The 26,757-nt window shown below is 45.4% G+C and overlaps 1 protein-coding gene across 1 annotated transcript in view; it reads left to right on the top strand.

Moving 5' to 3' along the window:
• Positions 1 to 4,184: 4,184 nt before the first annotated feature.
• LOC146181142 (uncharacterized) overlaps positions 4,185 to 26,757 on the top strand; it is a 34,613-nt gene continuing 12,040 nt past the window's right edge. Inside the window, exons 1-2 of the mRNA XM_084576274.1 lie at positions 4,185 to 4,369; positions 19,677 to 19,728. Of these exons, the coding sequence (XP_084432400.1) occupies positions 4,317 to 4,369; positions 19,677 to 19,728 (105 nt within the window). The 5' untranslated portion in view covers positions 4,185 to 4,316. The remainder of the gene's footprint in view (positions 4,370 to 19,676; positions 19,729 to 26,757) is intronic.

The raw sequence follows: 26,757 nt of genomic DNA, 5'->3' as shown, positions 1-26,757 counted from the left end.
AAAAACTTTCTATTTGGGAGCCTTAAGTGATTACATTTTAATGACGGGTCGGCTCTTGGCTGCGTGTTGTGGCCGGAAGCTGGTGCTTCCCAGCGACACCCAAAGCCCAGTCCATGAACCGCTTTTGAACGGCCGGGTCACAGCTGGACACCGCAGCCTCCCATCGCTTGAGGTCGGAGAGTTGCCAAGTTGCTGGAGGGTGGAATTCCGAGCATTTGATTATGATGTGTTCAAAATCAGCTTTAGGTGCCTCACACAGGGTGCACTGCGGCGAGAACTATCCTGGAGGGATCAAAGCTAAGAAAGCAGGGAATGGGAATGTACGGGACTGAAGCTGGCGCTACGTCACCTGTTGTAGCTTAGTCATAGATTTATGAGGAGGAGGATAGATTATTCGTCGATCACGGTAATGGAGAGAGATTTCATGTTAGGATACCGTGCGCTCGCGAGCATCTCCCCAGGCAGTGGCAGTCCCTGCTCGGCGGACGGATCCTCGAGCAAAAGAGTGAGCTGCTTCATTGCCTGGGTGACCCGTGTGAGCGGGCACCCATATTAATTGAATAGGGTGTTCGGGTGGGGGGAGGGGGCGAGGAACCGGAAGGCTGGCTAGAGATTCGACCGCGAGTGAAGTTCCGTACGGCGGATTTAGGAGTCGCTAAATGTGGTTGTGGCTCGTGTAGTAGCTATGGCGAGGGCAACCGCCGCTTCCTCCGCCTCCAGGGAAGTGAAGGCAAAAGTTGTACCGGCCGCGACCAGTTGCAAAGAGTTGGAAACAGCGCTGAGGGCGAACGCAGGGCGGGAGGAATGAATGAATGAATGAAAACTTTATTTCCACGAAAAAGGAGCCCTTCATCTCCCGCCCCAAGCATGCTGGCCGGGGAGCGGGTCAGGAGGGCTCCGCAGGCTGAGGTCAGGTGAGGTTACATTAGCACTCTTTACGGATTCAGCCGCCAGGCGGGTCGCGTGCCGCTGAACGGTGGGATCTCCGCTCCTCAGCCAAACCTCCAAGGTATCTCTTCTATCAACGTTAATGCCGGCGCCTGGGGAATCGGCGCATTGCCATATTATATGATCTAGCGTACCATTTTGTCCGCAATTTTTACATTTAGAACCTTCTTCCTCCCCGGTCTGTGTTAAGAAAACCCAGACAGGGCAGATGTAGTTATCGGCTTGTAATCGCCCCCAGATGCCTGTTTCATTGTTAGTGAGAGACCGATCTAGGGGAGGGTATACTTTTCGATCTAATTTGTAAGATTCTGTGATTTCATTGTATGTGATAGCGCAATCTTTATTTCCCTTGCATTCGGGCTGTTCTACCGCTGCCCGGTGGTAGAGATCTCGGGCCAGCAGGTGCGCAGCTTTGTTGCTAGGGGCAGATTCGTGTGCTGGTATCCATATGATGGATATGGTTCTAGTAATGGGATTTGTGAGAAGAATCTTTTTGGCCTCCTCTGAGATCGCGTCCGGTGCTCTTCCAACTGAGCTACATCGGCCGCTGTCCCCCCTGCTTCTTTCTTGGATATTAATGTTGTCTGTATACGAACCTTGAAGAGCACCGGACGCGATATTCGGAGGTCGTGGGTTCGGTTCCCACCATCGGCACGTTGCTTTTTCTTCTACTTTGCGTTTACCTACCTTTCTCATGAACAGATTACATTGATAATTTATGTGATTATCAAAGAAAAATAAAAAAAAAGTCAAAGTATAATCCACAATGCTTTCCTTGGCCTCGCCGACTGTTGGCTTCTTTCCTTCATGTATTATAACGAGCACCCTCATTTCCCCTTAATTGATCTGCTTGTAGCTTACGGGGTCTCGGTTCTGGCAGTCTTGAAGCCATAGGTAGCGTAAGAGGGTTCTAGCACAGCTTTCGCCCTCGCTCTTGATCACGTTCTACGTGACGCTGGCGGTAACACAGGACGTTCCACGTCCGCCGCTTTGGTTGAGGGTGGTGCTGGTGAACACTCTCAAGGTTCGTATACAGATAACATTAATATCCAAGAAAGTAGCAGGGGGGACAGCGGTCGATGTAGCTCAGTTGGAAGAGCACCGGACGCGATATTCGCAGGTCGTGGGTTCGGTTCCCACCATCGGCACGTTGTTTTTTCTTCTACTTTGCGTTTAACTATCTTTCCCATGAACAGATTACATTGATAATTTATGTGATTATCAAAGAAAAATTAAAAAAAGGTCAAAGTACAATCCCCAATGCTTTCCTTGGCCTCGCCGACTGTTGGCTTCTTTCCTTCATGTATTATAACGAGCACCCTCATTTCCCCTTAATATATATATATATATATAAGTAATGTTAGCTGCATGTAAAATACTTGCACAAGAGCAAACTCAACCCTATGTTTGGCGCATGATGGCCTTGCTACCTCTGCCGTAACGCCCATCAAATAAAAAGACAGCCACCAAAAAAAACATTCAACAGTAATAGGGTTGTCTGGATGTCAGTGATGCAAAGCCAGTGGGCAAGCTTGGGTGGGCTATGTTGGGCAGCCTATGAGCCTAGCTGGATAGCAGTTCTTAAAAGCCAGTATAATTGATTGAATCAAATTTTGGCACGGGTAGCGCTCCAAAGAACGCCATTATTCGCCCCAATATTGAGCGAATGGCGTCTCATTGACGGCGTTCTACTTGGTATAGGAACGTTGCGCGGCGAAGAGATATTAGCGACTGATTGATGCCGCTCTTGAGTCAAGTCAACGTGGCTGTGCGTTTCGGCTTGGCATGCACGCACCGTTATCTGCTGACAACGAGCCGGCGTTTAGGAAACCGGAGAACACCGTCGCCGCCATGGAGGAAGAAAGGGGGAGGGGTACGTGATTCGGGGAACGGTGAGAGTGCAGTAACACGAGAATATGAAGTGCGGGGGGGGGGGGGGGGGGAACAAGCAGCGGCGAACGGTGGCTGCCGAAGCGCGCGCTGCCTCGCCTTCGGAGCTTCTTACGAGGGACAACGCGGACAGCGACGATGACGTGAAACGCAGGAACGAGCGAGAAAGAGCGGCGCTCTGAATAACGTACTGCCTGTAATGTGAGTGTGTGTTTTCGAATTGTTTTATCAAGGAAGCGAATAGAAACCGGGAAATGACGTCATTGTGTACTTCGGTTGTCCCGCAAGCCCGGAAATGGTGCTGAGATACAGGGGAACGGGGCAACAGACCTAAGTAAAAGTAACATACAGAGTTGCTTGCACTCCAATTGGTAATTGTATGTGTTTGTTTATTACCACAAGCATGCTTCTAGATATTTCTTAAGCCAAGTCTATGCGGAAGTAGTCATCCGTAAAATAAGAGCTGTGTTTTTTATGTCGCAATCCAAGAAGTCATAATATCACAATGGTACGAGTAAGAATCCCGATTTCGGGCGCCCTTTTTCGCTGCAAGCGAAGAAGGCGCCCATCTGCTGTGCAATGTCAATGAGCAATAAACCGCCCCGTTTGCTCGAAATTGTCGGAGCTCTTCCCGAAGGCGTCTCTTAGCCAGAGTCGCTTTGAAACGTTAGACTACATATGTCAAACAACCTTTAATGGTCAGATATAGTTCGTTGGAGATATGTTAGAATTTTAAAATATTCGCCGATAAGGTCACAGTACAGAACCAGCAGTTGCATTACAAATTAAAGAAGCAACTACTCTGACCAAATGACTATTACGTTCCGGAAATATCCTGGCATACACTGCTTAGGATTCGGCATTCATCACGACGGCAATCATGCTACGAATATAAATGAATGCTAATACCAAGAGATAATATAAAGGAAGCAGTGTACTTGAAAGGTTACTATATTTGCAGATAATTAACTTTCTAAACAGCAGTAAGTGAAGCTGTGCTGTGAGCAAATTTTATTCCCTGCGAGCATATTCTACGAAATGTTTTATATCTTCGCCTGTAATGTTATATATCAGCTTCTATCATTTCTGCAATTCAAAAGGCTGCAATATGTGATTGCGCTATTTTAGCAATATATTAAGCACGAAAAATGGGGGCTGAAATCAGATTGTGTAATATATTGTACATTTAATTTTGTTGGAACAAATTTATGCTTCTGAGGCATGCTTAGAAACGTACTCCACACGTTTTCAAAAAAACTGAATCAAGATAAAAAAATTCCATCTAACGTATATCAAGTATGCATGTGGCGCAGATGCTGAAAGATGTAATTAGTTCAGCTTTCATGACAAATCAGAAACTAGGTAGTGGGTCGGGGATTCCACGTCAATTCAAACCTAAAATAATTAGCTCTATATAAATAGGATTACTGTACACGGTACCAGGCTGCAATACAGTGGGACTCTTATGGTGGTCAAGAATGATAGCTACTTCTCTGCGTGCCATTAGGCTGCCAGTCGTTCTTTTTCTGCTGTGAGTAAACATTTTCGTAGGCGCTAATGGCCAATGCCCCTGAACAAACTTTCCATGGACATATTTAAATGGCTTCAAAAAATATGTTACACTAAACATGACATTGTCTATAATATTGTCGCGAACTGTTTAAATCTTTATTTGTTCTTGTTTGACAGCCGCTGGCCTGCGGCCTTATCATTGTGAGTCTGCCGCACTTATCAAACTGTATCGCGTGTTTAATCATTCTGGTTGTCGCGATACGACGCGTTATTTGCTTTGTCGTGAACGATGCGTCGCGACGGATCTCGAAGATTCCAACCGCTCGCGTGTGTTTCTACAATGGTCCAGGTCATGCTAGTACCGTTTGTGCCTTTATTTAGATCTTCCCTTGCCGCCTGTAAATTTGGTGATGGCAAGTGAAATGGGCAAGCTTTCTTCGACGATCGCCGAGCACGTTTGCTGCTATCGCCGCCGCCGACTTTCTGAGGTTTTTTTCGGACGAAAGTCAGCTAAATAAAGAGTTCATTTCAGTACTATCAAGCCTGTGTCTTCTTTTGGTGTATACGGCTTTGTCAACATCCCGCGACATCTGGTGGAGGTGCGGGGTTTTGGTATATGCATTGTCTTTTCACGATGCCTTTCTGGGGCCAGTAATCGCCAGCAGATTGGCACAACAACAGCGATCAGATCCTCAGTTGAAAGACCTAGCCGATTACTTGAAAGGTAAGACCACTTCCCCTCCTGCTGTGTTTAGGAGTCAGGTATCGTCGTTCGCCTTAAGCAATGACGTCCTCTATAGAAGAACTTCGCTCCCAACAAGACCGAGGCAGCTTTTTGTGCGCAAAAGCCTCTGGCAGGAAATTCTTCATGCCTTACACGACGAGCCAACCGCAGAGCATCTCGGGTTTGCAGGCACGTGTCATCCAATGCAGGAGTACTACTGGCCACGAATGCCTGCCGAGGTTGCCCATCACGTGAAAACGTACCGTGAGTTCCAGAGACGCAAGACACCGCCGATCAGACCCGCTGGGCTACTGAACCCGATACCGCCCCCAACCCTGCCCTTGCAACAAATTGGGATGGATCTCCACGGACCATTTTCATCTTCATCTGCGGGTAACAAGTGGATAATTGTGGCCACCGACTGCCTTACCCGCTACGCCGAAGCAAAAGCACTGCCCGATGGCACTGCGGCAGAAGTCGCTAAGTTTTTTGTCGAACAAATTATTTTGCGACACGGCGCCCCCGCAGTGCTTATCACGGACAGGGGAACGGCATTTACGGCAGAGCTCACGCAAACCACCCTGGAATACAGTCATACAAGTCATCGACGAACTACTGCTTACCATTCCCAGACAAATGGACTTACGGAGCTTCTCAACAAACTTGTGGATATGATTTCAATGTACAGGGTCGTCCACTTTAGGTGCAAACACGGCTCCGCGTGGCCGCGCTATGCGAAGCGCCAGCGGATCCGGCGCGTTCGCGCATCGAAGCAAAGCCGCGCAGGCGCACAGGGGCCCGGGGGAGGAGCTTCGTGTCGTCTGCTACAGCGCTGGCGCGCACCTCGCTTGCATTGCTGGAAAGCAGACGACACGAAGCTCCTCCCCCGGGCTCCTGTGCGCCTGCGCGGCTTTGCTTCGATGCGCGAACGCGCCGGATCCGCTGGCGCTCCGCGGAGCGCGGCCACGCGGAGCCGTGTTCGCACTTAGAGTTGACGACCCTGTACGTCGACGCCGAACACATGACATGGGACGCCATTCTACCCGATTACATCTTCGCTTATAATACTTCCGTCCAGGAGGCAATAAGCTAGACCCCGTTTAGCCTTGTGTACGGCAGGTAGCTCACGACGAAGCTTGACGCCGTGAACTGTTTAAATCTTCATTTGTTCTTGTTCAACAGTCACTGGCAAGCGGCCTTATCATTGTGATTCTGGCATGCTTATCAATCTGTATCCCGTGCTTGTTCATGCTCGTTGTCGCGACACGACAGGTTATCATTTGTTTTGTCGCAAACGGTGCGTCGGGACGGATCTTGTGTGTTTCTACAATGTCGCAGGTAATGCTAGTACAGTTCGTGGGTTTATCTAGATCTTTCCTCGCCGCCTTTAAATTCAGTGCAGCAATTGAAACAGGCATTCTTTGTTCGACGATCGACGAGCACGTTTGTTGCTATCGCCGCCGCCGAGTTGTTCAGTTCGTTTGCTGGTGCAAGTGAGCCCAACAATGATTTAATTGCAGCACTATCAAGCCTGTGTCTTTTTTTTTTGTGTCTGTATACGGGCCTTGTCACCTCCACGTGACAATATTGCTGATTTTAGCTGTTGACATGAAACGCACTCTAGGACATGTCACGTACGGCTATAATAAACGGGAGTAAGATAATTACGAGGCCCAATGAATTCTAAATTAGGATTTGCCAATGCCGAATTCTGTTCTTTTTCCTCAGAAGCAGGGGTGTATGCCCAGCTATAATACCGATGCATAAGAGTGGCTGCAGTCAGCGACTTCTTTCTTACTGAACAGAGCAACAGGCGTGCCTTGCTTTTTATATTGTTTCAGAGACATGCCGTTCAGCAGCTCATTTTCTTCAACGTTCGGTATTCCTCACTACTTGAAGCGCCTTCAGAGTTGTCCGTTATTGTGTACAAAGAAAGGGTTCAGGCCACCGCACCTGCTTGCACGAAAACTACTGTTGATTAACTGTGCGAGGCTAGGAACATACTGAGCTTAAATGCTTGTTCAGTGGCTATGGTGGTATTTGTAATGTTGTTAGGCATTTAGCGGGAAACAGTCTCAGTCTTACTGATATGTTCAAACTGCTGCTTCTGGTCCGCTGGTGTGATTCTGTTCTGACAGACTGAAGAATGGTGCTCAGCATAGAATGTAATTGGCGCTTCCAAAAGAGGAAGCTGAAGCCGTGAATGTGCTCCTGTCCGGTCGAAGGTGCCCCAGAGTATTACTAAAGCTTGAAGAGAAATTACTTTCTTTAGAAACGGACGCTCTTTAAAACGCTCGACTACCTTCATTTGCGTTAGATATCTTTCAATAAGAGCTCTCAACTATAGACGTGGCGGCTAGTGTGAAGTGAGCGTTATATGTTGTTTAAAATCTTCGCGCAAAATAAAATGGCCTTTGCATCGTGACCCTGTAAACAAGTCAGCGTTTCCGAGATAAAGCAACTGCAAGCAGGATAGTAACGCTCACGCTGGATTTTCTGTCGGTCGGGATATTTGTGCAGCAGTTTAGACTTCTTCACGACATTAAATAATAGCAGTACCACCATAAAAAAGTTGATAAGAGAAAAATGTTTTGCGGTTCATTGTGGTTAGGCCAAACGCAAATAACTAGCCGTGACAGCACTTTGGTGCCCTGGTTTTAGTCGCACATGTTCATTAACTGAAAGACTGAACATTTCAAAGGTCACCGGACCTGAGTTTAAATTCTTGTGACAACTAAGTTGGACGGTGTGCTTGCATGGCTGAGGAAAGCGATCAGACACGGGATCCAATGGTTTCAGTTGCTGCGAGTCTCCTTCCGCCCTACGACCATATCGCGAGGTCCCTTATGGGTGCAAAACATGTTCTCTTAACTATATAAGTTTATTTTGCTCTTATAAGAGACCTACTCACTCTAGCATAGATGGCGGTTGCCTTTAGCATCGAAGGCAAGGAGACACCCAAAAAGTCCAGCAAAATGGAAAGTTGGGCTAGTTGGAAGCTGTTCATGATGAATAAGAGGGCGCAGACGGAACGTGGACACACAGAAGAATACAAGACAAGCGCCCTTCTCACAACTGTTGTATTCGGAAAATACGAACTCTTAAATATTGTTAAGGAAAAGTGCCAGTGGTAAACGCTAGTTGACTGTTAGACACACACGAACACCGCACACCACAGAACGAAGTCAGCTAGGCCTGAGCGTCGTCTTCTTCCATACTTCACATCAACACGTCGTCGTCGTCTCCATACTGTGCTCCGTAACAGTACTCCCCGCGCCGAAGAAGCACCGTCCCGGTGCGTCCTACACAGGAGAACTCGAATGATATGGTTTTAGACGGGCGACATGCACGAGTTCTGGATGAGGGGTTGTGAAAGGATTCTTGGGCTGTAAAGGGGCGATCTCATAGGTCACATCGGTGACCTGCCGCAAGACGGAGTAAGGCCTCACGTATCGAGGCAAAAGTTTCTCACACATACCTACACGGCGAGCCGGGTGCCAAACAAGTACGAGGGAACCAGGAGGATAGTGGACGTTTCGGTGATGCAGGTCATAACGACGTTTTTGAGAGCGCTGAGACGCTCCAAGACGCTCTCGAGCAATGTGGCGGGTGGCATCAGCGCGGGCGATGGCATCCGAAGCGTAGCTGCAGGAAGAGTCGTCAAGAAGCAGCAAGGTGTCGAATGGGAGTAAAGGGCCACGGCCGAAGAGTAGATAAAAGGGAGAGGATCTGGCGGTAACATGGCGTGAGAAGTTATAGGCGAACGTGACGAAAAGTAAGGAGACGTCCCAGTCACGATGGTAATAGGACACATACATAGACAGCATGTCGGTCAGTGTGCGATTGAGGCGCTCAGTAAGACCGTTCGTTTGCGGATGGTAGGCCGTGGTGAACTGGTGACGAGTAGCGCGTGAGCGGAGAAGGTCATGAACCACTTGAGAGAGGAAACAGCGGCCACGATCTGTGAGCAGTTGACGTGGAGCGCCATGAATCAAGATGACATCACGCAGAAGATAGTCGGCAACGTCGGAGGCGCAGCTGGTGGGGACAGCCCTGGTTACAGCATATCGGGTGGTATAATCAGTCGCCACAGCAATCCATTTGTTTCCAAAAGTCGATCTCGGAAAAGGCCCAAGAAGATCGAGGCCCACACGAAAAAAAGGCTCAGTCGGCACTGGAATTGGTTGCAGGGGCCCACTAGGTTGAAGCGAGGGTGTCTTACGGCGCTGACACAGCTCACAAGCGGCGACGTAGCGAAGGACAGAGCGGTAGAGACCAGGCCAGAAAAATCTCCTTCGCACACTGTCATACGTGCGTAATACTCCTAAGTGTCCTGCTGTAGGAACGTCGTGAAGTTGGGCGAGGACACTAGATCGCAGATGAGCCGGAACGACCAGTAAAAGGTCCGCGCCATCTGGACGCATGTTGCGTCTGTATAATGTCTCTTTATGGAGTACAAACACGCTGGCGGAAGGATCGGGGAAGTTGCGCAGCACGTCAATAATTGGTTGCAGGGAAGGATCACCGCGCTGTTCGGAGCCGATATTGATAAAGTCCGAGATGGACAAAACGTAGTCGTCAGCAGTATGGTCGGACAAATCGGGAGGATCTACGGGCTGGCGGGACTGGCAGTCAGCGTCTTGGTGTAAGTGGCCGGACTTGTACACCACAGTAAATTCATACTCTTGTATTTGTAAGGCCCAGCGACCTAAGCGGCCAGTGGGGTCCTTAAGTGAGGACAGCCAACACAAAGCATGATGATCAGTCACTACACAGAAGGACCGCCCAAACAAATAAGGGCGGAATTTGGTCAGCGCCCAAACGAGTGCAAGTCATTCTCGCTCTGTAATTGAATAATTGCGCTCAGAGGTCGAAGGCAGGCGGCTAGCATAAGCAATGACGCGGGAGGAACCATGCTGGGACTGGGCAAGGATAGCACCAATACCATGTACGCTAGCATCGATGCGCAGTTCGGTAGGCGCAGAAGGATCGAAGTGCGCCAGAACAGGTGGGGTGGTGCGGGCGGATATAAGCGTCATAAAGGCATAGGCTTGGTCACAACCCCATGTGAAAGGTACGTTTTTTTTGCAGAAGAGAGGTAAGCGGACGAGCGATGTCGGCGAAGTTCCGAATGAAGTGGCGGAAGTAGGAACAGCTGCACTCCATTTGCGTCAACCAAATGACCCAGGACTTTGATTTGGCGTCGGCCGAAGCTGCATTTTTTGGCGTTCAGTTGAAGACCGGCGCGGCGGAAAACTTCCAGGACCGTAGAAAGTCGATCAAAGTGGTTTGCGAACGTGGAAGAGAAAACGACGATGTCATCCAGGTAGCATAAACATGTCAATTTGAAGCCACGGAGGAGTGAATCCATCATGCGCTCGAATGTCGCAGTCCAAATCGCATCACCTTGAATCGATGGAGTCCGTCGGGGGTGACAAATGCGGTTTTCTCGCGATCCCGTTCGTCGACAGCAATTTGCCAGTAGCCTGAACGCATGTCGATGGAAGAAACATAGCTGGCACCATGCAAGCAGTGCAGTCGAGCGCGTCATCAATTCGCGGAAGAGGGTAAACATCCTTTTTTGTTATTTGATTAAGGTGGCGATAGCCGACACAAAATCTCCAACTTTGGTCTTTTTTTGACCAATACGACAGGAGACGCCCAGGGACTGCAGGAAGGCTCAATAATATTTTGCGCCAGCATCTTGTCCACTTCTTTCTGTATAACATGCCGCTCAGTAAGGGAAACACGATAAGGCCGTCTGTGGATGGGGTTGGCGTCACCCGTATTGATTCGATGGGTCACAACGGATGTCTGGCCCAATGGTCGGTCCCCGAAATCAAATATATCCCTGTACGACTGCAAAAGATCGGAGAGAGCTCTGGCTTGGTCATCTGGCAGACCCGCGGCTATCATGCCTGAAAAGAGGTTTGAAGGAGAAGAAGCCGATATATTCTTCTCCGACAGATGCTGAGGGGTTAGAGCAGCAACTTCGCAGTCCCCCAAAGGAAACAGATCAGCGAGTGCGATACCATGGGGTAAAACTTGAGTCGAACGGCTAAGTATAGTACGGGAAGATAGGTGTGGTTAGCAGTGACAGTCACGACGGTATGAGGGAGTATGACGTTGGGACGGAGAACAACATCGGTAATTGGGCAAGTGACGTATGTGCCGTCAGGAACTGCGGGGATCGGGGCCAGCGGGACATAAATAGCAGCTTGGGGTGGTAGACGAACAAATTCGGCGGATCGGAGGCGAGACTTGACATCGGGGTTTTCGGAGCAGTATAGGGAAGGTCTAAGTGAACAAGTATCTAATGGACAAACGATACTGTCAGTTAACAAATCGAGGAGAAGAAAACAATGTCAAAATATTCGCAGATATCCTATTTCTCTCTTAGATAGTGAAACCGAAGGCTTGTTTACACAGTTACCATATGATGCAATGTAGAACTCTTCCATCCCCTCTCTGCTTCTTTGCTGATGATGACGAAATAAGATCTGTGTATCTTCATAGATAGGACTGCAATTGTTAGACTCTCGCAGGTGTTCACTCACCCCAGAAGAACTATCATTTTTGTGTTCACGAAGTCGAATATTTAAACTGTGCCCTATGTAAAGCAAACCGCAGAGAAAATGAATTTTGTACACCACACCAGATTCGTAGCGCACAAACCTTGCTCTATGCTTTATTTTGCAGGTGCGGGTATCATTGGTTACATTTTCTGCCTTTCTTTGCACAAGATGAGTTAATTTTCCTAACTTCAAAGGGGCGGATTGGCTCTTCCTACATCATATCTTTGTGCGACGTGTTATAACCCGTGTGACAGGCGATGGATGTATGGGATGACAGCACGCTTCTTCAAGTTCACTTGAGCGGATGATACGTGGCAATTGACCCATTTCAATAACTTATTGTATGAGTGTGAAATGACATTATTGGGGTAACCTGCGTTTGACAATTTAGAAACTTGGATATTGAAGCTATCAGGGAGAACATGTGGGTATGATTTTGCAAGGCAGGATCTGAGACAAGTAACCACTATTCCGTTTTTAACTAGTTACGAATGCTGTGAGCTGTGATTGAGCAGTGTTTTTTTTTATCTAGGGCAGTATTGCCAACAAACATGTGTGTGAATAAAGTGCAGCTTTAGATCAAGAAACTGTAACTTATTTTCTCTAGGAACTTCTAAGGTAAATTTGAGTCCTGAGCCACAGTCCTTCAAGACTTTTAAGATGTTCACCATGCGTTTACTAAACCCCCTTCTGTCAATGAAAACCACCAAACCGTCCACATAATGAAATATACTTTTGTGCATACCTTCCAACCTCTGGCTAAGGACGCGATCCACATTGCTAAAAAAATACTACTCAAAATGGGTGCAACAGGGAACCCGATGCAAATCCCCGATTTATGTAGATATACCTTATCTCTCCAACCGACAATTGTCGAACTCAGGTACACAGTCAAAAGCTCTAAAACCCCTTCCAACAAGACACCCGATTCATTTACAAACGTCATTTTGTCATTATTCTCCGTTAGTCATGACTTCACGGAAGACAAAAGCCGGTCCCAAAACGTCGGAGCGAGTTTTAGCTTTAATCGCTGGACGGTGGATTTGTCGTGGATACGCCCTCTTCCTATCCTAGAACATGAGGGGATAAACCGGCAACTGCCGCCTTCCATTAACGACTAGTTCAGGACTCCATCTAGCTACCAACCTTGATGCTTACGGGTAGTTTCTACAAAGATAGATGTGAACGGAACGTGCAATAATGATTTCCTCCTCCACTGCTTTTACCACCGTCGCCCTCTAGCAGGCCATTAGCACAAGGCCTCGAGCAGTTAAGGTTCTCTTGCCCCATGGAATCAACTGAATGGTTATGTTATTTAAGGAAACTTTAATTCTTTCCAAGCTGTTTAACCACATAATTTATGATTACATGTTGTGCTGGGCTGGCATGCTGGCACAAGGAAGGAGATCGGGGCACCATGTGGCAATTATTGTTAGTATGCTGAGGAATCAACGAGGTATTGCATTTAGGTAATTGGAACTTGCTGTTGAGGCGAGTTAGTTCATACTGGATAAAGGAATAGGATGCGCAAAAGGGACAATCACTTGAGAGGAGAACATAGGACAGGCGCAGACCGGACGAGATAGCTACATCAATTTTTTGAACGTACCGAATGATTCTTGTTTGATCTCAAGCTTGCACAAGCGAAAGCCCATGTCTTAAGCAAGCCTGCTCTAGCGCCCCAAACAGTTCAGCTTTAATAATGTGCAAGGCCAGTTGTACAGTAGGATCGTTTCAAAATGACATGCTTTGTACTTTGTTAGCATACATGTTTGCGTATTGCCTGAACAAATTACAGGTTCCAGCTGACAATTTCATTTGGTGCCCGAAGCAAGCACAGTGAGTTGCTGGCTGGTTGCTATACTAGGGCATCTGAAAGATTATTGTGATGTTTTGCGACTGTAGTAGTCTTAATAGCCGGCACGTGCAAGCACAATACACCTTTTGTTTGGCCATTACAGTGCTTCGAGATATCACAGAGTATTTTGGAGATCGTTAACTATATGAATAAATTTGAATGAATTTGTTGTCGTTAGCTCTGGATAGCATAATTTCATCTCTCATTATTCAATCGACGATGCTGGGCGCAGAGAACAATCCAGAGAGACTCGAACAACTATGCGCACCCATTTCTTACTGCAAGAATGACAACTTATACATTGCTCAACATATATACATTCATATATAAAAGTGCAGGCAAGATGTCCCGTCTTGCTTGAACCACATGTACGCTCAGGATATACACGATGATCGAAAAAGCATAGAAATACTTAACATCCTAATAACACTACCCTAATTACTTCCTTACACATGCCTGAACGACATGCCTCCTTCTGGGCAATATGTCGCGGAATGATTCGCAAGCACTAATGCTTGAGTTCAATTGCGACACAACCGCAATTAATGCATTATAAAGCGATACTTGATGTCCAGTTCTTGCATACAAGCAGTACGGAACCCATTAAGTCATTAGTGAGCGCCCAGAGTGATTAACCAGTCACGAATTAGGATCTGCTGCTGAATTAGACAACTTGAATCAAATTACACTCGTTTTTCTTTTTAGTGTTGAACGGCACATGACAGCGAACCTGTCACCAGGCGGCCTTTAGATATTATCCCCGAGCGTTTAGTTAGAGGATTTGGTTTCATTTCGTTAACAATGATTCATATCGCAAAACAATATCGGATGTAAGGGAGGCCTCAATAGACTGCTCGAGATATTTCAGCCACTAGGGTTGATTCTACATGAATATTGCACAGCGCACATGCGCCTTTTGTTAAGCCTTCCTCAAAAAGTGGTTGCCGCGGCCGGGAGTATGAATACGTCCTCGCAATCACCACTGAAGTGGCCTAACCACTGCCTCGCCGCAGCAAGGATAATGGCGGTTTGTAGCAATGCAACACGAATGTGTCTGAATGTAATATTTTGTGCCTGCTTACTCTGCTATGGCATTCGCCACGCCTATGGTGGTTTTTTGTTCGATTTCTTCTACTTGGTGTGCACATACAGACTACTTAAGCACATTCCATTCCCCCGCCTGCTGCTCAGCTCACGAGTGTGATCCTGCACCACTTTCCTACAGCTTAAAGGTAGGGTTTAGTAGCTTCAGAAATGTTTCTAAAATTGACACCTTTCTTCTCTCCCTGTCGCTCATACATACCTCTCAAAACAATGCTTTCGAAGCATCCGCCTACTCGATTGCTCCTCAATATTTATCCTAAAATGTAAGATTCGGGATGTTTTTACGCAACCCCTTCGAATGTGAAGTACTTGTTGTTTGAGGCAGCTGTCCTACTTACCTCCACAAGTCAACAAATTCCTTCCTATAACTGGTTTTTATATAGTGTACTTCAAGTAATGAGCCAACAAGGGTCTAATTCACAGGTTGATAGACGAATTTATCTAAAATAAACGTGCAGGTGATCAGCTAACTTTGAATCAAGTTTCACGAGCTTCAGCCACCGGCGTAGTAGCTGCTGCTGCTTCGACCTTTGCGTGATGACCCTTTTCTTTTCGAAGGCTAGTCTGGCGTCTCGTTGTTCGGTGATGTGGCATCACTGCGATCTCTATTTCCAGCAAGAGTGGCTTCCTATATGCCACACCGGCTCTTTTTGTCACGCTGTCTGGGGACTCGCAAGACATTAAGCCCTCAGACCTTTGACATACTGGTCAAAATGGCGTATACGTATGCTGCATTTAGCTCGCTGAAATAAAGCAGCACCGCACATGAAACTTAAGAAGACGACCGTGGTCACTGCTCAGCGTAAAAGATTGTTGCAGTTTTACACGAGGCGAGATAGCACAGTGCTGTCATGACTGGGACAGGAAAGTTATATTGGTCGTTTCGGCGCACATTTTTAAACCCATTCGCGGCTATGCTTTTGCAGCTAGAATTACACTAAGCTACTCTGAGTCGAGTTTCGCGGGATTAGCCGAGCAAGGACTCCGCATGGACGGTTATCATGAAAGCGAGGTACACTGCTGCGCGCGTCCTGCTTCGGTGAGCAAGTTCACGGTGAACGTGTGCTCTACGCGCATCATGTTTGCCAGCTACGAGAAGGTGATTCGAACGACCCTGAAAACATTGCTTGGTGTGAAGAGGCCTGTCAGCGGGAGAATGAAGCGCGAGTGGCTAAGCGTGCGCCGGAAATGAACGAATAGTGGACAGAACGTGTCGCTCAACAGCGACGTCAAGACACGGATCGACATATATGCCGGTCCGATAGAATAACGTCACGGAGAGTCCCAAGAAACTTAGAAGACGGACCAGATAACCAAATACGTAATTCGGTGATTCGAACGACCCTGAAAACGTTGCTTGGTGTGAAGAGGCCCGTCAGCGGGAGAATGAAGCGCGAGTGGCTAAGCGTGCGCCGGAAATGAATGAATAGTGGACAGAACGTGTCGCTCAACAGCGACGTCAAGACACGGAGCGACATATATGCCGGTCCGATAGAATAACGTCACGGAGAGTCCCAAGAAACTTAGAAGACGGACCAGATAACCAAATACGTAATTCGGTTGCTGACCCGCATATCGGCAATGAGAAAATTCGAATCTGACAAAAAACTAGTTCATCTCAGTGTGTTCTATGTTTGAAAGGCTACAACATGACGGGACATGACAACTGTTAGTGCTCCGAGATATCCAACGCTTTAGCTATAGCTTTCTCTGAAGAGTCTGCCCAAAACCTCCGAGCAGTAAGTTTTTACGCCATTGTGTAAGAGTTGTCCTCTAAACAAGAGATTCTCATTTACAGTCTTAGCCACTGTAACCGGCAACCGCAGATGCCTCCCGTTTTACGAGTACTCAACGATATCGCCGAATGGTAGCTGTCGCTACGTATATTCTGGTTTTGCTGAGCTAAGCCACCGCCAATTATTCGCGGCGCAGCTATCTTGAGGCGCAAATGATACTGTGTGTCAGAGCAGCGTGGCAGTTTACGTTATAAGGGACAGGCCCAGATGTTTGGCATGGTTTAAATATTTAATGCTTATTCGATGTTTAGTTCGTGCTCATCGAAACACGCTACCATGGTCCGCTTTCGGCTAATTGTTAGTTTTAATGCTCTTCGAGGTTAATCAAGAGAAGAATTCATTGCTATTAGCTAGATTAATGCATGTAGATAAAAAATTATTGGCGTATATTTTCTCCTGCACATGCATTCTTGCACAAACTAACAGCTCTAGCACCAGCAGTCGAGCAAGGGTGTTCCTTGGGCTCGTAAAAAAGTAGGAATGTGAGAGAAACAAATGATGAGCTTCACGCTTCGCGGGAATTAGTAAATCAGCCTCTCATAACTTATCGTGCCTAGTGCCATAGAACAACTTTTAGGATCTTCTGCTAAATGCATCCCTTTGAGATTTCTTTTAACAGTTTCTCTTCTTGTTTACAAGCTAGTCTACACACGCAATCTCCCAGTACCACGTACGGCTAGTCATTATTCATATTGCATCTCAGCAAATAACCAAGAAGAGAATCGCTAAATTAGTACTGAAAAAAAGATTGCTACTAAGGGTGTTATGAATTGCATCTTCCATGCTAGGATTTAGTGTGCATGCTACGGCAACCTCTCTCAAGCTGGTCATTAGTTTTCAAGCGCAGAAGATAGAACTAGTTATAGATAGGAGCTATTTACGGCAAAAATGCACCTGAATGTCATATTTAGTTCTAGTTCGCTTCGTTACTCCTACCTACATGAGGAAGGCCTTAAGATGCTCATAGTTTATGAAGAAACGAGTTATTAACCAGATTTAGGTTCTGTTTGCAGTACGAGGTTTTCAAAATGGAACATGTATTCCCGATTTAGTCTTCTCTTCTTACTTACGTACAGAAGATAACATCCGCTTCCGGATAGAATAAAAATTCGGGGCTCCAAGAGTTATAAGAAAGCACAGTTGTCATTCAGTTCTTATCTGAATATGTGTAGTACGAATCTTCATTAGCAACACAGTCGCACCTTCATCTGGTTATTAACTGACGTGCCTTGAGCAAACACTACGAAACGTGTTTTATAATACTTTGTCTACAAATGCTTATGGGTGCGACCTTATTGCTTATTTGATCTGCTGGTCGTATTTACGTGCCACGCATATGCTAACCTCTCAGGTTTGGCATTTAAGTGTTTCAGCTGTTAAATGGACTTGGTGTTTCTGCATAGTTTCTAGATGAGTGCATGTGATCGGTAGATGTATTGCTTATTCGCTATTTTGGTTGCACGTGTTGCCAAAAGCCAGAGCATGCAACATCTTATGTTAGTTACAGTGTCCCAAGCATTTGCCCCTTGTTATAAGAACCCTCTGAAGATTTTTATTACTTTCGTGCTGATGGTTTTACGTTATCCGTGCATCTCAGAATGTCTACATCCCGTTCGCCATTATTTAATGTCACTGAAGTGATTACCCGGAAATCCTTCTTGAGCCTGATATGGCAGGAATAAACTTGGGATATATTACTTCTTCGCTCTGTTCATCATTTCCACACATCAGCTCATTGCACTTCGAGCTAATCATTACTTATATTTGGCCATGCAGTCCACCAGTAAAGAGGTTTTTGATCCGTTATGCCGCAAGTGAATAGGCAGAACTAGCGTTTTGAGTCCATTAATACACACAAATGTTCGACTGTGATAACTAATGCTCTTTCCTGTGTACCGCGTGCCAACCTGCGTGAGTCAGCACGTGGTGTCTTCAGTTGGCTATCAGACTGTTCCGAGATAATGACCGGAACCAATTTTAAGAACTTTCCGGTACAAATATGCATCAGTATTATATTGCTGCAGTCTTCATGAGGCTCGACGCAAGCACATGCCAGCATTTCTCACCTTCAGTTTATCGTTGGGTATAATTCTCCGCGCAATTATTAGGCAATTGAATTTTTATGCTGGTTGCTACTTGAGGCGTTTTCATGGTGAATCTTTTACTTGCTTGGTTTGTTATAGGACTAGTTTGCACAAATTGGCAGCTGTTGCCTCCACTTCGGCATTAGGCATAGCGCCGCGAGGAATATACGAGAAAGGGGGTTTCCGATTAGTTTTTTGTCCGAAATTCTGCTGAGCCGAACACGTATAGCTCACTTGGGCCTAAATTTGCACCACAAAATGCCTCTTGCCTGCGGCTCCTATTTCACACAGTGTCGTGAGCTATAATATGCAATAGGGTTTGCGGTCAGCTTCTATAGGCATGTAACTAAACGTGGCATTCTGTGCTTTGGGTGGTGGTGTCAGCACATTCAGCATTTTAGATGATCAGTAGGTCTATTAGGCTGAGAGGTAATTAAAAATTAAGCTTGGGCTGAGTTATTGCATGCATGCGTGTGATCATGTATCTTCTTGTTTTCTTCTCTAAATATCCTTTCCCGCACAACTCCCACTTTCCGTGTGTAGCCGGCCATTAGTTTTAGCCCCTGGAGAAATCTCGTATTTGTTATAATGGTCGTTGCCAAATGCGACCTGAGCAATGAATAAGTCCTTACTTCCTGTTCCATTCCTCTCACTTCAAGATTAAGCTTAATATGCTTTCAGCTATTAATCTCTCGAGGTACCTAGACTAATCCGACAATAAAACTCTTCTATGAGGCTTGTTTTTAAAGCAATGCTTCTCAGAGTAATTCAATACCTTGTTATTCTATTGATCATATTGGCCTACAAAAAATTATTTGCACAGCCTTCATATGCTAATTCATTGCCCTGAGCAAAGATCAAAGTCAGAATTCTGATCTAATTGCCACACGAGTGTTTAGAGAATTTTGATCTAATTGCCACACGAGTAAACTTAATAATTCTGCTCATGCTTTTCTTCTAAAAGAAAATTGCTAAGTGAATGGCCGAAGTATACTTCGGCCATTCGTGCGTTGAAAAACATACCCGAACGAACCATAGACCTCCATTCTCTGCTAGTAGTTAAAGAATCGACTGTCAGAAAACCTATGGGTCAAGTGAAAAGCTAGTGAGATATGAACGCTCGGACGACATGCTGACTTTCATGGCTGCGACTGAGCTCAATGTTTTCTCTTTGCGAATATTCAGGGCGAGTCCTTGGAATCCTCATCACGCTAATGGCCAACAGTGCCCGGCAAAGGTAAATTTACATTATTGTTTTTACATGAATTTTTGCATATTAATTAATTTAGTAGAATCTAATGTGCTTATTCAAAGTGCGTGCTTATTCAAAGATAAAAGGTGAAGGAAGAAATGGTGTTGGTTTACGCTCGACGAAAACTTTGAAAACATACACGAAAAAAACGTTATAGCATTAGGAGGTTTTACAAGGAATTTGATGAGTTTTTATTATGTTGTGAGCGCGTCCTAATAGATTGGGATAATAAATTGCCTCATGGCCATGTCGGAAGTAAGTAATAGTGGAATCCAAAACAGGAGTTTTAAAGACTCAGTTTATTGGGATGAATTGCCCTCGAAAATAACTACTTTTCGGCGGCCGCGATTGCGGCAAACGTACATAGTGGTGACCGCAGTGTACAATTCATGCCGCTTTATGTTGCGCTCAATTTAAAGTGTGAAGTAACCTGCGTGAGGCGATTACAGTAATCTACAGCAACAATGAAGCTGCCGCACGTTGTTGCGACAGTATGAGATCAACCTCACGCCATCTGGCGCTACAGAGAAAGCTATATTACAGAAACGTAAAACACTCTACGTTAGGTGCCCGGAAAAACGTCACCCAAACAGCGTTGTGTCCAGCACGCCATCCCATGTTCTTGGTCGATATTAGCTGAGTAACGACTGGTCGAGTACTGAGAGAGTATTTAGCATGCTTATTCACCATGGCGCCTTGTAACTGTCAAAAGCAGCTTCAAATTCATTTGGTCGTGTCCTATCCCACCATAAATCGACTTCAGAGACTCATATCAGTTTGAAATGCAAAGATGTCACGGGTGGGCAATCTGGTCTCATTTAGCTGGGTATTCTCTCATTTTCAAGTCTCGTTGCGTTAAGGTCAATGGTGGTATTCACTTGAAGCTTCGATTTAATAGTTTGAACACGCCATGAGTCTTCGGCGGTGATGTATCTTCACAATTTCGTTGCCAAACAACCTCACCCCCAAAATTGCTTTCTTCAGTTCCCAAACAGGCCCTTCCATAATGCAGCTTCTTCAGTGTAGCGGGCATGACAATGCTTCATTTCCATTGCGGATATATTCGTCGGATGGCTTCTGTCGCGTGCTGGGGCAGGGCTAAAAACAAAACCATGCAGGCACAATTCTTTGTCTCTACGGGTCATACAGAAAATTTATTTCATCTCTAAGGTGGTGTTTCAGTCAGACTTTATGCTATTAGATTTCCTTCTCATCACAAGTATACACTAGAATAGCTGACGCTGCCCTCCAACAGGAACAAAACACAGCACAGCAGTAGCGCTTCCGAATGAATATCGTTTGCGCGGCTTCCTCTGCCGGTGTCTAGTTCACTGTCGCTGTGGTCATTATCAGGCTCCACCATGAAAAATGCGCACATACGCAGTTGCATTTCCCTCGCGCGCATATAGATAGAGGGCAAAAAGCGCTTAAAGAATAAAACGAGCTGAAGAGGCCCCGCACTGATCTATCCTAACACAACTCATTTCTTGTGCCGGCTTACAACAAACGAAAGTCTGTGAGATAAGAAACACAAAGCAATAATACTGCTGGTGAGTTGGACGTTTTTTAACATGCAGCGAGTTAGTCGGGCGGGGTATACCGGTTCCAACCGCAATATGAATACGGGGGGGGGGGGGGGGAGAAATTGCTGCACGAAGAATCCCTTCAGTAAAAGCGAATTGACGGGCTCTACTGCAGCTCCGTTAGGAAAGGCTGGTTTTCTGCAGACACAATTTTGTGGCAATCGGCATCTGGTGCAGAAGGCATTTAGGTTGTGGTTTCCCCCACGAAAGAGGATGCGGCTGCCGCAGGTGGCCTACTGATTGGCAGTTTTCGGCTACGGCATTGTACAATATTTGACCAATCCTGGTTCTCACATTGGGCTAGAAGTCGACAGCCAAGGTAGCAATAAGGTGGTTCCTTTCCTAAAGCGAAGGTGAGAGCTAAGCTGTGAGGTTGAAGGTGTGCAGTGAAGGATGCATTGCGCTCGCAGTTAGCAAAACCGTTTTCATGGCCACTGCTAAAAATGTGTGAAATTTTGGTTGTGAAGGTGGACACCGAGTCATTGGCAAAACCAATTAAAAAGGAAAAAGACGAAAAGACCATCATATGAACAATATACGGCGCCTTCCTTTTCCCAAAACCTAATTTAAAGAAAATTATGAAAATTGACGTGGCTTACCTTGGGATCAAACCTGGAGTTACGCGAGAGCAACAACTGCACAGCTACGCTTAGGTACTGTACTGCGCCTGCTTCGCCATGCTGTATGGCGCGGCGTTCGAGGAAGCGCGAAATGAAAGAGACGCCTCACGGACTCCTGGCATGCGCAGTGCGCGACCGCGGCAGTTGTGACTACTGGCTATGAATGACCCAAATAAGCTCAGCCAGGGAAGCGTACCTCTTGCTACGTATAGCCTGGCATAGCTCAGCTTAGCCACTGCCAATAGTTTTGCCTTCGTTCTGTTTAGTGCGTCTTTTTCTGAAGAATGGGTGAAAAGCCACCTACCACTATAAAAGAGTTGGGAAAACCATTTGCAGAAGTTGAGGCTCGAATTCAATAAGAAGAAAGAGAGATTGAAAGAGGCCCTGACAGGTGTAAGTGGAAAAGGATTGCACAGTGTGGAACAGCCTATCGAACTCAAGAACGAAATGTTTGAAGAATTCAGCAGCGAGATGGTAACGTATAAAAACGACCATGCACCTGTAAAAGATGAAAATAACCATTTTATACCGGGTTGTTGATCTCCAGCAGTACAGTCGAAGACTAATCTGCAAATAAAGGGCATTTCTTTGCCACAAGAGGAAAACTTGTTTCACACAACGGAGACCATTTTTTTCTTCCTTGAAATTAGATAATAAATAAGCAGACATAGAAGTCATAGAACATGTCCCAACACGAGACAAGAACAATTAAAACATCATTGTGAAGTTTGTCTCCCTAAAGGTTGAGGATCTGGTCCTGAAAGCAGCTGCAAAAATCCGGCTAAACAGATGTGTACTGGGCCTTGAGGAAGTCGATCCTGTCCTGAATAATTAGCGCCTTTGTACGACGTATAAACTACTTTTAGGTAAGGCTTTGGCAGCAAAAAGAGAAAAAAGACTGGAGATACACTTGGGTGAGCGATGGTAAAATTCGAATGCAAAGGCAGTAACACAAATGTACTCCACGGGACATGCTTAGGTGACTTGAGCAGAGTTGTCTAATATGATGGCATTCCCAGATCTGCAATAGAGTTAGCCAGGCTTAAATTTGGTTACTTATCTATTCTACATTGTAACGCAAGAGCATCCGCCAAAAATGTAATGTTGCAGTTTGCCTGTCAGAGCTTTCTTTTTGATGTGACGTCATCACTGTCAAAGAACATGGTAAAAAGAAGGGCGACCGGTTTTTGTACCGGGCTGCGAAATGCTATCACTGCGTAGAAGTAGCTTCAGACATTGTGGTGGCGTTGCCTCTTTTCTAAATGCTGGACTTCGCTACTACAGCTCCGAGGTAAATTCGGTAGCAATTCAACTGAAGCCCTTTTTGTTAAGCTTCAGTATAGCCTCATAATCGATGCAATTTTCTGCCCTCTGAGCTCTAGTGTGCAGAAATTCATTTCTGAAATGCGAACAATTCTGAGGCGATATGCGAATTCAAACAATCCCATTGTAATCTGCGCCGATTTCAATATTGCAATATCAAAAAGCGACAGTGATGACTGTCTTTCTGCTTCAATCAAGAAATATGAAAAAATGTCTAATTCTACGATTCAGATAACAAATAGATCCGCAACTGAAATCTCATAGACCATATACTGTTAACCTTGACATAAAGTTGGAGCCAGTGCGTGCGATGTTGTTGCCAGGTATTGACCCACGTCTATTTACCTGCCAAGAGCCTGCATGTTACCACCTTGTCGAAGTCATCCGAAGCAATCTGCCCGTTTTTATTATATAAAGGTTAAAAACATACTTGATCGCAATACCTTTGAAAGCATTAATATTTCAACATAAATATTGGATTTGTATTGAATGGGGACATACTTTTTCATCTCGAGGGTAGGAATTCATACAACCAGATGAGAAAGAAAAATAAAACGAAAATAATATTACTGCGAGCAGTTTAGGTATTGACAGAATAAGCCAGTAGCAATAAATAGAAATTAAAAAAGCTGCATTATGCAAAACAAGCAGGACGCAAAACAACAATGAAAGAAAGAATATAATTGAGACTGAACGGGAAAACGTTCCACCGATATCTCTCCACATGTTGCTAATGATATAAATGATTACTTCATCAACAATGGCTCGAGTCTTATCGGTCAGTGTACATTATTTTTATCTGCTTCAAGTGCACTGAAAATTGAGTGTAATAACTTTTATTTTCATGACGTTTTTACTGACGATATGAGATCTGTTGTCAATAAAATGGCAGTAAATAAAGCAGTTGGTCTTAATGGCATACAGACGCGGGTAATTAAAGGAAACAATAATGTCCTTGGCACTTACCTACGACTCTTGATCAACCACTCTATAGAAGATAATTGTTATTCAAGTATACTTATAATTGTTAAACTGTGCACTTAATGATAAAGATGGAGATCCAAACTAACCAAGTAGTTACAGCGAATATCTGTATAAGGGTGCTAAACGCTTTTTTTGAAAGCATAATTGCGGAAAACGTTACAGCATATATTGAAGAGAATCATAAATTGCACTTTATTAACATGGTTTTGTTGAAATTAGATTAACTTTCACAGGTGTATTAATATAATCACAAATGTATAATTCCACTTTGCATAAAAATAACGTTGCTCGTGTTGTTTTCCTAGATATAAAAAGGCGTTTGACACAGTCTGTCGTTTGATTTTTTTGCAAAAATTAGTAGAAAGCTCACTCAAATTGTTTCACAGCTGTTTATCTTGTTTATTTTCTTGAAAAGAAAGGGTACTTTTTAATAAATTTGTGTTATATATGAAAAACTATCTCGCAATTATTATCATCTTGTCACTCAAAAGCTTGTTTAGCGAAGTGACACGAAAATAAGCTTTCCTAATATTGCTTGGAAAACAACATATAATTAGCATTTCACCCATTAAATTTCGGTTTCAAGTCCATCGCATGCGTTTCCTCGTGTCTCACTCGTGAACTTCCAAATGATAGTAATTGGCTGAAATGTCATTTATATATTGATTTCCTAACAATTTTACAAAAAAAACTATTATCGTGTCATTTTGTTAAAAGGCTTTTTTGGCGAAGTGACAAGGAGTGTTCTTTACTTGGAGAAAGAACAAGAACCACGTGCCAGCAACAGGGTTGAAGAACCACCGCAGGGACCGAGTTGTATTTGTGCCTTATACACACAACGTGTCATGCCCCCTCGTGAAGATCGGATGTCGTACTGATTTAACGTCGTCTTCTCGACCGATATAAAATTGCGTACTTTGTGCGTGTGTGTAAACAGGAGCCGCCGAGCGTGTGCGGTGTACCAGGGTGCACCAAAAGAGCTTCGTTGAGTGTGGAGAGCGTGGAGGAGCCCGTCGCATGCAACAGAGTTTATGTCGGCCTGACGGGTAGATGCCTGAATAAGCGCCTGAATGAACATCAGTACAGACCCTTCGAGACAGGAACAAGCAATCTGGCGCTCCATCGCGCGAAAGCAAAATCAAGGATCAAGCTTCTGGGACGTAAAACCAGTTCACACCGGGCCTTGCCTGTGGTCGGTAATGACCAGTTGCCTGGACCAGATTGTGCGTTAGGTTGGGGAGGCTGCCGAGATAGCCGGCCGATATTAAAATTGTGTTAGTGTACCATCAATAGCTTTAATCCATCCAGAGTTACTTTTTTGACGACGTGACAACCTGAAAAATGTTCTTAATTTTGTTGGGCAATCAGTATACAAGCAGCATTTTACCAAATAAAAATGAGTGGAAAGTTCGGCGCTTGTGTGACCTCGAGCCTTAGTCGTGCCCTATGCTCTTCTGAGCTGATTTTAACGAATAATAGCTCACAATTAGAAATGCCTGAAGGACCAACTAATCTCCCATAAAAATTATGTTAGGTGCATAATGAAAGTCTCACCGTGTATAGAATGGCTTTGTGATTCCCAGCAAGTTACACATTCAGTCTCTATAAGAACTACAGTTTATTTTATGCCGCCAATATTTTCTCAACAGCACTTTCTTAAAAGTAGAAAAGCAGAAACTCAATAAAATAAAAAGTGACTGTTTTATAGCGATCCAACAAGAATGCAGCAGAGGTGCGAATGTGGCGGTGTGATGGAAGGGCCTCGGAGCGGTACAAGAAACCACGCTTTGCGCATGAAAAGAAAAGCGCACCAAAATCAATTTCATTTGCAAGGATATAGCTTACACCTAGCCCCACAATGGGCACCTGTTAAAGCAGATGTTTGTGTGTTTTGTGCGACACCCCGGATCCCGAGCACCCAAGCTTAGCCGTGCGTGGCATCGTCGTGTCTGGAGAAAAGGGGATCCTGGTGTTTGAGCCTATACCGAAGTTTTGGACCATTAAGGCCCCTCGGCGGAGGCAACACACCACTTTGGCCTACACTTCTCATAGACAGGACCTCTGGCCTAACCCGACCGGGGGAAATCGGCAGTCGCCTTTTCCTGTCCTCCCCTCTGTCTTTCAGTTTCCTATTTCCTTTCTCACAACTCTCCTGTCATCTCCTCTCTTCCTGTTTTTTCCTTCTTCCAGGCGGCTAGGGTTAACCTTGCGTGGCTAACCACTCTGCGTTACGCCATATTTGGTTAGAGTCGGGGTGTACGGACGGCGTGAGCAAGACCTTACAAGCTCTTGTTCCGTCCCCTTGTTGGGCTCCGTGGTGGGTGGCCGCCACCCTGGCCGGACAGACAACATTTTTTTATCGCTTCTTCTCTATATGCGAATGATCGCTCCCGAAAACGGGGGTGCAGCGATGAAACAGGAAGTTTGTTCCCAAATAATACCACCAACTTTCCACATTTCCATGTTATCCATAGTGAAGACACCGAAAAGTGAGCTAGACTGAT

Source organism: Amblyomma maculatum, chromosome 8 (assembly GCF_055883805.1).
Source record: "Amblyomma maculatum isolate TAMU_Amacu chromosome 8, ASM5588380v1, whole genome shotgun sequence".
Taxonomy (NCBI): Eukaryota; Metazoa; Arthropoda; class Arachnida; order Ixodida; family Ixodidae; genus Amblyomma; species Amblyomma maculatum.
The sequence above is the reverse complement of the archived record's forward strand: the minus strand, read 5'-3'. Positions and strand labels throughout refer to the sequence as shown.